General features: G+C 49.9%; 1 protein-coding gene across 1 annotated transcript in view; it reads left to right on the top strand.

The window, feature by feature from the left end:
• Window positions 1-12,385, top strand: part of Adamts14 (ADAM metallopeptidase with thrombospondin type 1 motif 14) — a 78,773-nt gene that overhangs the window by 16,461 nt on the left and 49,927 nt on the right. Inside the window, exons 3-4 of the mRNA XM_034524503.2 lie at window positions 8,167-8,323; window positions 12,157-12,347. Coding sequence (XP_034380394.1) covers window positions 8,167-8,323; window positions 12,157-12,347 — 348 coding nt within the window. The remainder of the gene's footprint in view (window positions 1-8,166; window positions 8,324-12,156; window positions 12,348-12,385) is intronic.

Below are 12,385 nucleotides of genomic sequence, written 5' to 3'. Positions count from 1 at the left end.
AGCTGACTGCAGTGTTAGGTTACCAGAAGTTGTAGGTCCTCAACTAAGTAAGTTAAGTAAAATAGATAAGCCAAGGGAAGAAGATGGGGTCTGGCCACCAGCCTAGAGCTCTCTGAAGTTAACCTGCCTGGTGGAGATCTGGGCCTCTATCAAAGGGGGTTGTTGGGTAGCATCAAAGAAACACATATATGTATAAGGAGTGCTGAGAAGAACTGGAGTAGCTGATGCAATCAGGAATTATCTGTCAACATGAGCTCTTTTAAGCCGGGATTGGGGATACATCTCAGAGAGCATGTGATTTAGAGGAGACCAGGACCAGGCAAGGAAGCGATAGCCAACTGTGGCCACAGGGTAGTCACAGGTAAATGTATCTTTTGGGAAACGGTGTGACTGGAGGACAACTTATAGGCGGTAGAAGAGAACAGGGAGGCATGGGGCATGAGACAGCGAGTTCAGAGCCCTTTCCTGAGCAGTCGCCAGGTGGGGAGTGGAAATACTTGGATGGGCTTGAATGTTGAGGGCAGTGGTCTAGCAGATCTCTGTGCAATGATACCAAAGAGACAGCCATGGATGCAGGAGCTGAGTCCCCGAAGAGTAAACAGGAAGTGACCTTCAGCACTGGGGGAGGGAGGGAAGACAGCATCCAGCCCCAGAAAAGGAGAGAAGGAAGGAACCAGGGGAGGGTCTGTTGTGGGAAGGCTATTGACAGCAACATGGATGGAGCCTTGGAGTTCAATCTGGGGCTCTCTTGGAAGTCCTGCCATTTGGGACACCTGGAAAGATATGTCATAGGGACCCCCCACCTGTGTTATTCATGTGTCAGCTATGTAGCAGCTGGTTTCAGATGAAAGCATCTAGGCAGACGTGCTGGGGACGTGTTGCAGAGACCCCAGTGGCATGCACCCGAGAGAGAGGAGTGTCCGTTGGCTTCAAGCAAAGGCAACGAGCACCTGAGTGTCTTCTCTATCAGTGTGCACCCTGGAGTGGGTGGATGGACAGATTGGGAAAGGATGGTTCTTGGGAGAGCAGAGTGGGAAAAAAGAGGGAAGATAATTATAGATATTCGTAGGGGAATTATCATGCATGTAGACCAAGAGGTCCAAGGCGATGAGGAATGGAGTCTGGGAGTGGGGAGCAGTGCTCAGTGTTTTAGGTTGTGGAAGACTTAGGGGGTTATGGTAGCCTTGTTGTATAGGGAGGGATAGAAGTACCAGTGCTGGGGATAGTGTAGCACATCAGGATGCTGGGATGAGAACAATCCAGCCACCCCTTCAGGAACTTTGTGGAAGCAGTGCCTAATCCTCATCCAGCCTCCAGATGCAGAGCACAGTTATAGTTGACTATTGTAAGGCCTTCCTTCTGGGAAGCCACGGTACCTAAGAGACTCTCCTTCCCAGAAGCCCCGCAGTTATATCTCAGAGCCAGTCTTGAACCTGTCTGGCCATGTCCGTTTTTACGATCTCTGTACCCGACAGGGCACAGACAGAACCTGGCCCATTCCTAAGCTTGGGTTTTCATTCCATTTGAGGACACCTTTCCCAGGCCTTCCGGTGGCATCCCTTTGGCTGCCTCAGTGTTCCCCTTGCCTCTGTCTCTACACACGTACATGTAGCCTACAGAGGAAACATATTATGCATACAAGAGCACACTTGTGAACAAATTTCAAAATAGTTTGGCTTCAGTTATCTACTGAAATATCTGGGACTTCATCCTGATGGTAGACAGCTACCAGTGAGGACCTGAGCCTGCTCCATGAGAGCTCATAGCGGGTCACAAGGTGATTTCTAAGCCCCACTCCTCTCTCCAGTTGCCATGTGACCATTTCTTCTTCAGATGCTCTGGGATTTCATGTGGGTATTGGGAGTTCCTCTCCACCTGGGCAACTGGGGAAAAACCTCTGCATGGCTCTTAGATGCTTCTGGGTGTAGACAGAGAGAAGCTGTTGCTTTCGCCATGAAAGTGACGTCACCACAAGGCACATTAGAAAAAGAATCCCAATAGAATCCTCGCTCCCACTAGCCATATGCCTCCCAGGAAGGACACACAGAGATGACCACATTAAGAGGAATTTAGTGAAAGGCTAGGATGGACAGGCCTTCTCCTGGCTGAGTGCCCACATGGTATCTGCCTCTGTCAGGCGTAACCGAGGATTCGGTTTTTTTTTTTCTTTGTTTTGTTTTGTTGCGTGAGGACCCTTTGTAGTGTGTATTTCCTACCTATGTACTGTCTGCGAAGAAGTAAGCAGAGGGTGCAAGTACATAGAGCCGACACTGATTTTTTTTTCCAGCCTCCCACAAATAATTCCCCCCCCTTCTCCTTGATGTCTTACCCAGAAATTTGATTTGATTTTAGTACTTTAAAATTAGCTACCACTTTTCAGAAATATAAACATGTCATAAATTGAGAGACGGAGTGATTTAGCGAGGAGGCTCGGAGCCAGGAGGCTCTGCTTGCCAGTCTGTCTGCCTCGCGTGGTGCCTGGCTTCCTGGCCAGGGCACGGATTCAAGGGAATTTGTGCCAAAGCTCTTTTTGTCTACAGGAGGAGAGCAGAGCTGGTGGGGAAGGGTCAGAGATTGTGCTGCCCGGGTGGGTCATACCCTAGTGGTCTCCATGAAGGTTAGGGATGGCTGGAGCTAGGGGCCAGGGACAGGCTTACCGTCTCGTCTTCTCTCCAAGAGGAGGATCTCAGAGGCCCAGAGAGAGCTCCGATCTGGCTCAGGTCCAGGCCCAGGCATCATGCCCCAGATGGGATAAGAACAAACTTCGGAGAGGCTCTGCTCTTGATTTCTGGGAACCAGTAAAACCCACAATCACAACGTATGCAACGTAAGCCCTCCCACCCCCAGTTGCTGGGTCCAGCTCTTTTTCCCTACTCAATAAACTATTGTGGGGGTCCGACTCCTCACGTGTGCCCTGACTGAGCGGACACCTCAGGGCTTGAGGAGTCCACCGTGTTGGAGAGAGCCACCTGTGTGACAGAAAGGTCAGCATGAGCTGAGGACCCTTTCCAGTTGAGAGACCAGAAGTCACCTGAACAGTAACAGGGCGCTGTTCCTTCTGTGAGCCATGTACTTTGGGTCCTCTCTGTTGTCACATCCGTGGTGGGAAGTGGGCTAGTGTCCATGGGGACAGCTGGCCAGAGTCAAGAGTGAACATTCTTGCTCTGCAAGGTCAGATTACAACAGAAGCCAAGAGAATTTCTGGTGGGACTAGGAAAGGACCCAAAGGGCAGGTGCCAGCCCAGATGCACCAAGGTTATATGGTGTATCAGTTATGGACCACTCAGACCTGGGCTCCTGTTTAGTGGTGACCCTCACTGGGTGACTTGAACAAGTTGTTTTATTTTCTAAGTTTCTAAGACTCATTTATGAAGTGGCTCTAGTATTAGTGCCTTTACCAAAGCATAAGCTGTAGGAACTATTTTTAATGATAACAGATAATAAGGCAGTTTATAAAGTGCAGAACAGAGACATGTTCTTGTTTCCTTTCTGTTACTATGATAAAAAAAAAAAAAAACACTGACCAAAAGCAGCTTAGGGGGGACAGGGGAGGTCTATTTGGCTTATACTTTCAGGTCATGGTTCATTGCCGAGGGAGTGAGGGCAAGAACTCGAAGGTAGGACCCATGGTGGACTGCTCTTTGCTGATTCCTCAGGCTTATGCTTGGCTAGCTTTCTTATGCAGCCCAGAACTGCCAACCTGTGGAATGGTGCTTCCCACAGTGGGCAGGGCCCTCCTATGACAATCAACAATCAAGATAATCCCTCACAGACATACTCTTAGGCCAAACCACATAAAGACAATCCCAGAGCTGAGATTCCCTTCTCGATGACTCTAGGCTGTGTCAAGTTGACATGTTAGGCGCACCCCTATAGTGTAAAAAGAATTATTTATTCTAGCTATCCTGTATAAAAAGACATACCATCCTAGTATTTTATTTACTAGCTGTCAGCCTAGATTGGACCTGTCTCGAGCAAATCTAACTTACATCCCAGTCATATGTCCCTTGATACTTGCCCTTTCTCCTGACCATATGCTCATGGTCCATCCCCTTTCATGGCGGCTTCCTCCTCTCCCCGTCTCCTTTCCTTTTGTCCCTCTTCTCCTCTGGTCTTCCTCAGACCCTTCACTCAATCCTCAAGTCCTACATTTCTCTTCCTACTGTTCAGAGGCTCTAGCCTTTTATAAACCAATTAACTTTAAATTGTGGATCAGGGTTTATATAACATCACTTGATGTACATGAGATCTCCTCATTGAGCGGGACAACCAGATCTTGGGAGGCCAGCATTTAGCATTTGAGTACGTAGCAGCGTAGCAGCACCAGACCAACCCCCAACACTATCGAGTCCCTCTTGCATCACAAGAGAGGAAGGTTCTTGTCGCTGGAGACATCCAAGCATAAGTGAGAGAGGTTCCCTAGCTGGTTTTGTCATTAAGTTAGGAAATCTCAATCTGGAACTTAGAAGTGTGATCATTGTCTATAGGCTGGGCAGTGATCCAGATCCTTCTGGGACCTACATCCCTGCTTTGAACCACTTGAAATCACCGATCATGAGGCAGAAGGTGTCAGCTTTGTGCAGTTGGTGAAACAAGTGAGAGGACCGGCCGGGTGGTGGTGGCGCACACCTTTAATCCCAGCACTTGGGAGGCAGAGGCAGGCGGATTTCTGAGTTCGAGGCCAGCCTGGTCTACAGAGTGAGTTCCAGGACAGCCAAGGCTATACAGAGAAACCCTGTCTCGAAAAACAAACAAACAAACAAACAAACAAACAAACAAAAACAAAACAAGTGAGAGGATCTGAGCAAAGAGGGCCAGAGCATGAGAAAGGTGTGGGTGGTCTTCTAGCCTACTGGTTTAGGGAGTACTAAACCAGTACTGCCAGGCTACTTTAGGAAGCATGGGGGCTGAGATGGCATGGGCCACCACCCTGGGTAAGCCTAGTTGGGCGGGCCTTTGTGTGAATAGACCTGTGAAGGGATGGTGTCTTTGCTTGTCCTGGGAACAGCCCCTCACTAGCAGATGGGGCATAGGAAGGATCATGGAAGGCAATGGTGGGCTGAGCCTTCTCACCAGCCCCGTCAAGACTGCCCAGCTGTGACAGCATTGGGACATGTCCTGTGCCTGAGGCCACCAGCTGTCCCTTCAAGCCTGCACATTGCCTGTGCTCTGGGGTTCTGCAGCTCTATAGCACTAGAGGCTCTTGAGTTTAGCCACTATATTGTGTCCTTGCTCAGTTTCTGCCTGTGATCTTCAAGCCTCTTTGGTCTCTGGCACGGCCCATGCCTCTGGCCCAGGGCTCCTTCCACCTGCCATACCCTTTCCATCTTGGATGGCTCTCTCTGACTAACCTAATGCTTTCTCCCTGCCTTTCACTCATGCACCCCTCACCCCTCCTTCACTGAACTGTGGGGTCTAGCCTAGGCTGCCAGTCTCAGGGTGCCTGTGTAACAGCTGAGGTCACCACAGCGCTCCCTCTGGCTGCATACAGGCCTGTGAGGAAGGTCTGTTGTTATCTGGTGGCAGTGTGGAGATGTGCTGTCAAGCAAGGGAGAGAATGCAGTTGATGCTGGGAAGCTTTTGAGCCTCTTGCTTCTGGTCCTGTTCTTGCCAACATTTCCATGTGGCCAACGCATGCCTCTTTGGGCAGGGGTGTCAGGTTGTGTTTTTAACTCTTGTAACTAGGTGTCTGATGTACATCCATCCCTCGGGGCCACACCTGCCCTGGTGCTAGGCAGGGTAGAACATTCCTCATCCTTGGCTCCTCCCCAGAGCCAGAGGCTGAGCCCTCTTTACCTGTGTGTCAGAGCAAGTGGCAAGTGCTGAGTCTTTTGAAGGAATGCTGATGCTGGCATTCTATGTTGTGTGTGTGTGTGTGTGCATGTGTGTGTGTGTGTGCATGTGTGTGTGTGTGTGTGTGTGTGTGTGCATGGGTGTGCTTGTATGTGTGTTGTGTGTGCTTGTATGTGTGTTGTGTGTGCATGTGTGTGTGTGTGTGTGCATGGGTGTGCGCATGGGTGTGCTTGTATGTGTGTTGTGTGTGCATGTTTGTGTGTATATATGTGTGTGTATGTGTGTATATGTGTGCATATGTGTGTATTTGTTATGTGTATGGTGTGTGTATGTATATGGTGTGTGTGTGATAGTCTCTGTGTGTATGCATGTGTATGTGGTGTGTTTGTGTGTATGTGTGTATTTGGATGTGTGTGGTGTATGTGGTATGTGTTGTATGTGTGTATGTGCTGGTCTGTGTGTATATATGTGTGTGGTGTGTATGTGATATGTGTCATGTGTGTATGTGATATGTGTCATGTGTGTATGTGGTGTGTATATGGTGTGGTGTGTGTGTGTTGGCCTATGTGTGTGTGTGGTGTATGTGGTATGTGTGCCATGTGTATAGGTGTGTGTTGGTCTGTGTGTATGTGTGGTATGTATGTATAGTGTGTTTCTGTTTGTGTGTGTGGTGTATGTGGTATGTATGCTGTGTGTGTGTGTGTATGCTGGTCTGTATGTGTATGTGTGTGTGTGTGTGTGTGTGTGGTGTGTGTGTGTGTGTGTGTGTGTGTGTGCGTGTGCTCGGGAGTATGTGTGGTGTGTATGCATGCATGCTGTGTGTGCATACAAGCTTTCACGTGCCACAGTGTGCACATTGTCAGAGAACAAGCTTGGGTTCCAGTCCTCTTCCTCCATCTTGATTGAAACAGGATCTCTTGTTTATGAGTTTATGCCAGGCTGGCTGAGGTTTTCCTGCCTCAGCACCCCCCACCCCCTACACTGCCAAGCTTGCTGAGACTATGGGGGTAGCCTGTGCTACTTGTCTGGCTTTTATGTGGGTTCCAGTGATCTGAATGCAGGATGTTAGGCTTACATAGCAAGTGCTTTATACTCTGTCTTCCCAGCCCAAGAGCCCAGTTCCTCACATTTTAACAAATACACCAGGGTTTTCTCAGGCCAGGAGCCCAGGAAGGCTGCACACCATCACAGTGGCACCACTTCCTCCAGAGAGTTTCTGGGCCGCATGAATGGGTTTATACTGTGATGTGAAGGTGGCCATCCTGATCCTGCCCATCTCGGTTTTCTGCTTCCCTGACAGACAAGAAGGCCCATTGCTGCAGGGGCAGGTACACTGGGCCTTGGAAGGACTTCCCTGAAGCACAACTTCCAAACAGGCCGAGCTGGGGAGGCAGGTGAAACTAAGTGGTGTCTGGTGGCTGCTTTAAGAAGGGGAATTCTGGTTTAAATGGAGGAGACCTGTCAGCTTATAAAAATGCACACGGTTTTATGTTCACAGCTGGGCTCCCGGTGTCTGGGATGCTGCAGGCTTTCAATAAATACCTGTTAGAATAAGTGAGTGAATTCAACAAATATGTTGTCTGCTATTTGGGGGGACACCATAGTAAGTGGGCTGGCCTACTTTATAGAGATAATGTGTTTTGTGTGTGCATATGTGTTTTTTGTGTGTGCATGCATGTGTATGTATCTATATTCACATACAAGCATGTATATATTAACATTATACATCTCCTTATGTTTTATTGGCCTCTTTGATTATAGTCTCTGTTGGTGGCTAATAATATTTGCTGGGTTTGGCCAAGGTTAGATTTTTGTGTTTTGATTTCCAAGGCCAGCTCTTGATTTTATTTTTTTAAGGACTATTTTGATATGGGCTGCATGAGAAATTGAAAGTGGAGCCTGCACCCTTGGTGCACTATCCTGGCTAGGTTCCCGAGGGGCCCATTAGCCCCCTGCTGTAAGATGAGCTTCAGGTCTGAAACAATATCCCTTTGTACTGGAGCAGGGTCCACACCTTTCCAAGGGCTGATTCCCCTTTGTTCTGGGCCTTTCCCTCTTGCCCATAGAGGGAGAAGGATACCTCCAGAATACTGTACCTGACTGCGTGCTCCCCACTCACCTTACGAAATAGTAGAACTAAGTCTTTGTTCAGATGACGCCACGGATGACTAGCACAAGCAATGTGGGTCTGCTGTGTTTAAACGGGGGCCCTCCCCCTCTCTGTTCCCATGCTCAGCATTCCTAACCCCTGTACTTTTCTGTCATAGGACTTCAGGTGTCCCAGGCCCTGGAGGAAGAGCTGTGATTGTTTTTGTGTCCCGAGTTCTCACCTCTTCTCTTTCTCCCCTTGCTCCTGTTCTCCCTGGCCCCCAGGCCGGCCTCATCCGCACAGACAACTCAGACTACTTCATCGAGCCCCTGGAGCGAGGGCAGCAGGAGAAGGAGGCTGGTGGGAGGACACACGTGGTATACCGCCGGGAAGCCGTCCAGAGGGAGTGGACAGAGCCTCATGGGGACCTTCACAATGAAGGTAGGCTATGGCCGGAGTGACCTTTGTCTCCGTCTCTGGGATAACTTCCTATCTAACTCTCAGTACCTATTCTCAGTCTTCTCATTTGTAAAATGGGCCCAACCTGTAAGGAACAGTTATACCAGGAGAGAAACCCCAGTGGATTAAAAAGGTTGCTAGAACTGGCCAGAACCAGAGCATAGAGAAAGTAACTTGGGTCTTGAACATGGATCCTTGGGATTCTAGCATCTTTGAGGATGTTCCATGCAGCTTCTGAAGGCTGACACAGAAGCTGAATGGTCATTGGTTTTTTCCACCTAAAAAAAAGACACATCCTTTATGTGTGAGCAACAGGAAGGTTCTTTAGGACATTGCTAGTCACTACCTGGTGGCAGAGCAGAAGGGAGAACTTTGTGTCCAGGCACCGTTTTGCTCAGTGATCCCAGGTAAGTGCTTTAACAGCCCCAGACCTCATCTTCCTAATGAAGAAACAATGGGTGCTAACTACTAAGGCTGTTATAGGCATTGATGGATGTCTACGAAGACGCATGCATGAACTGAGGCCAACAGCAGGCCCTTGATAAATGCTGGGTCTTGTTGTCGTCAATGAAGTAGCGTGCTAATGTGGAAATCCCTTAAAACTGGGTGCAACCCCACTTCCTGGCGAACATAGTTAGTCACCACCATTGAAAGGTATAGTGTATGTGACAGGTGCCAGTCCCCACCCTGTGGCCAGTGAGCCTTAGCTTTGTCATGGAGTTCCTTTGGCTAGAAGCAATGCTGAGGGATGGATGGAATCTGGTCTTGCATGGCCACACCCTCATGTTGAGGGTGGTCCTGTGGGGTGGGGCCTTATGGGAAGGAATGCTGGAGACCAATTGTTCTATATGCAGCGACTTCTCTGAAGATCCAGCTGCTCTCTATGTGTCACTGGTAAGAACTGGGGGGGTGGGGGGGAGGGGCAGCCCACAGGTGGGAATGAGGGGCTGGCACTAGGCTGGGGTGGGCACAGTACCTCCTCTCCAACAAGTCTTAGATGCTTTTTTTTTTCCCTCTTTTTTTAAGGTCAGTTCTGAATCAAATGGCCATAAACCTCTCTTTGAAGAGAGGCTTGGGAAAGCCTAGCCTGATTCTGACCTCCTCAAAGCCACACAGATGGCGACCCCAAGACCAAATTTGCAGAGTTGAGGTCTCAGCTCAGGGAAGGAGTCCCGTCTTCTGTACCTCAAACCACTTGGGTGAAACTCCTGTGTACCAGCCTATGGTTGGGGCCTGGCTACTCAAGGTCTTTCCTCTAAGTGACAAGGGGTGATAGAGGACTTTCTTGGGCACCTTTGATTCTGAAGCACATTGGTAGGAACACTTCTTGTGAGATCCCAGGTGTGCCTGTCCCCTTGTGGACAGGCAGGCCGAGGGTTTCTCACAGCCCTGCTTTCTGCCTGGCATATGAGGAACTACCTCCGAGCCTGGCAGAGTAGCACCCCAGACTGAACTCCACCCCATGTCTGCCTGGCCCCAATCTCTGTGGATGTCCCTCTCCTGGCCCCGCAGAGTCAACATGACTCCCCAATGTTCCATGTTCTGCATAGGCTGGGGTTCCTGCGGGACAGACCCCCCCAAGGCTTCATCACCTTTCAGTCACCCCTATGGGTTTATGTCCATGTCCGTGTTTGTCTCTGTGTGTGTGTGTGTGTGTGTGTGTGTGTGTGTGTGTGTAGGGGGTTCAGCAGCCCTGACGGAAAGACAGATGGGAGGCTTGAGGGGTTCCACAAAATGGGCCTGTCACCCAGACTTCCTCCAAAAAAGGAGTATAGTGTTTATCCATGACTTGGAGTGGAGGGGACAATTCCTCTAGGGCCTCTGGGTATGGCCCTGGCTGTGGCTTCTTGAAGAGAGAGTGTGTGCAACACTCACACACCTGTGCACCTACACACTAATACTGTATACATACACAAACATGTACTTGTGCACCCCTGTACCCCGATATTCACACCAATACACTCACACATTTTTGCACACTAAAATACCCTTTTCCTTATCCCTGGCCTGCCCTGGGCATCCTTCCCCCCACCCCCCATCCTTCCCGAGGAGGCGACTGGATGTGAGCCTGCGTAGACTCCTATGTCAGAGCTCTGAGTCTCAGCCAGGAACACGTGTACGTGATGTGTATATGTGTGTGTTTGTGTGCATGCTGCTTTTTCTGTGTACGTGAACGTGTACTTGTGGGAGTGCCTGTGTGTGTGTGTGTTCTTTGAATGTTCTTCACCTTATGTACGGAGGCAGGCTGTTTCACTTGACTCTGGAGCTCAAGGAGTTGTGTATCGAGCTGGCCAGCTTGCTCTGAGAAGTCTGTCTCTGCCTCGTACATCTTCGGATTCCAGGGAGGCAACCCCATCTCCTCGGCATTTCTCTAGGGCCAGGGATCCAACTTTGGGCCGCATGCTTGTGTCGAAGCCATTTACCCACTGAGCCATCTCCTCAGTCCCCAAAGTTACCATTTTAAAGTACATAACTGTGTGGCTTTATGTTGTCTTCGCCACGTGTGCAACCAAGACCCTTGTTTAATTCTAAAACCCTCCTGCTGCCCTCTTTAAAATCTTGAGTTCTCTCCCAAGATAAGGGTGGATTTGTGTGAACACAGGCACTCAGTTCAAGGCCTGCATGACGTCATCCCTTCAGGGGTCAAGGTTTCTCACCTCGAAAGTCTTAGTCTGTCCTTCGTTTCCGGGACACAGCCGTTGTCATCCCCTGTGTGTCTGCACTCTTTTGTGAGCACACCTTTGGGGTTGATGCGATGGCACTGGTCTGGACATGTGCGTGCAGTCCTCTGAGAGTGCAGCTGGCTTTGGGTGTGGTCTGGGAATGGAATCCATGGGTCACCCTAGGTTTCAGGGATTGGAGATTGCCGGTGGTTTGGAGGAGCTGCATGTTCTCCATTCACTTGGGGGCTTCCTGGGTGGGGTCCCCGATACCGCTCAGCTGTGGCTCACTGTGCCTGGAGGGTCACATTGAAGAGACTATGACTGAGGTGCCTGTGATACCCCCATTAACACAGACTCCCCTTTTCTCATTTACTGAGGGGGAAATTTGCATGGTCCCACCCTCAGTGCGGTAACAGGGAAGGGGAAACTCCAGTTTATACGTTGGGCTCTTGCCACTAATTTGCTGTGTGACCTAGGTTGAGTTAGGTAAACTCTCTGAGCCTTCCCATAGTAGACATGGACAAAGGGCTCCAGGGGTGTTGAGTATCTGGGCACTGTTCATAGGCTGGAGTGACTTACTCCCTTCTTATGGAGAAAGTCCTTACACACACACACACACACACACACACACACACACACACACACACAAGGGATTCCTCCCGGTGGCCTGTCTGAGCTACTAGAATTGCTGTTGGGCTTAGATACTGGGCTTCCAGGAATGTTCACTGTTTGGGATTTTGGAGCATTTCCAAGTTGGGATTTTTGGATCAGGGATGCTCAGCTCTCGGGGTGTATGTGAGATCCAAGATTTGAAAAAACGCCTGTCTGTAACCCCAGCTCTGGGCCCACTTTAGTAGGTTTTCAGATGAGTATTTGAGGAACGATCTGAGGGACTGGGGATATGTGCTTGCCCAGCAATCAGGAAACCCTGGGTTCGCTTAGCTGCATTTGATGAAATGGCGTGGTGGCACATGCTTGCAGTCCCAAAGCTGAGGAAGTAGAGGCAAGTGGATCACAAGTTCAAGGCTATCTTCAGCTACATAGTAAGTTCAAGACCAGGCTGGACCACTGGAGAGCCTGCCTACAAAAAGAGAGAGAGAAAGATATAAAGTACGTGGCTCAGCCTCTCATTTTTTCTATCCCTGGTTCTAGCCTTCGGCCTTGGTGACCTTCCCAACGTGCTGGACCTGGTGGGGGACCGGCTGGGTGACACAGAGCGGAAGCGGCGACACGCCAGACCCGGCAGCTACAGCATCGAGGTGCTGCTGGCAGTGGATGACTCCGTGGTTCGATTCCACGGCCGCGAGCACACGCAGAACTACGTGCTCACGCTCATGAACATCGTGAGTGTCCCCCATGCCTCGGGTGGCGTAGGTGGGCT

Source organism: Arvicanthis niloticus, chromosome 20, assembly GCF_011762505.2.
Source record: "Arvicanthis niloticus isolate mArvNil1 chromosome 20, mArvNil1.pat.X, whole genome shotgun sequence".
NCBI classification, from domain to species: domain Eukaryota; kingdom Metazoa; phylum Chordata; class Mammalia; order Rodentia; family Muridae; genus Arvicanthis; species Arvicanthis niloticus.
This window is presented reverse-complemented; position numbering and strand designations above follow the sequence as displayed.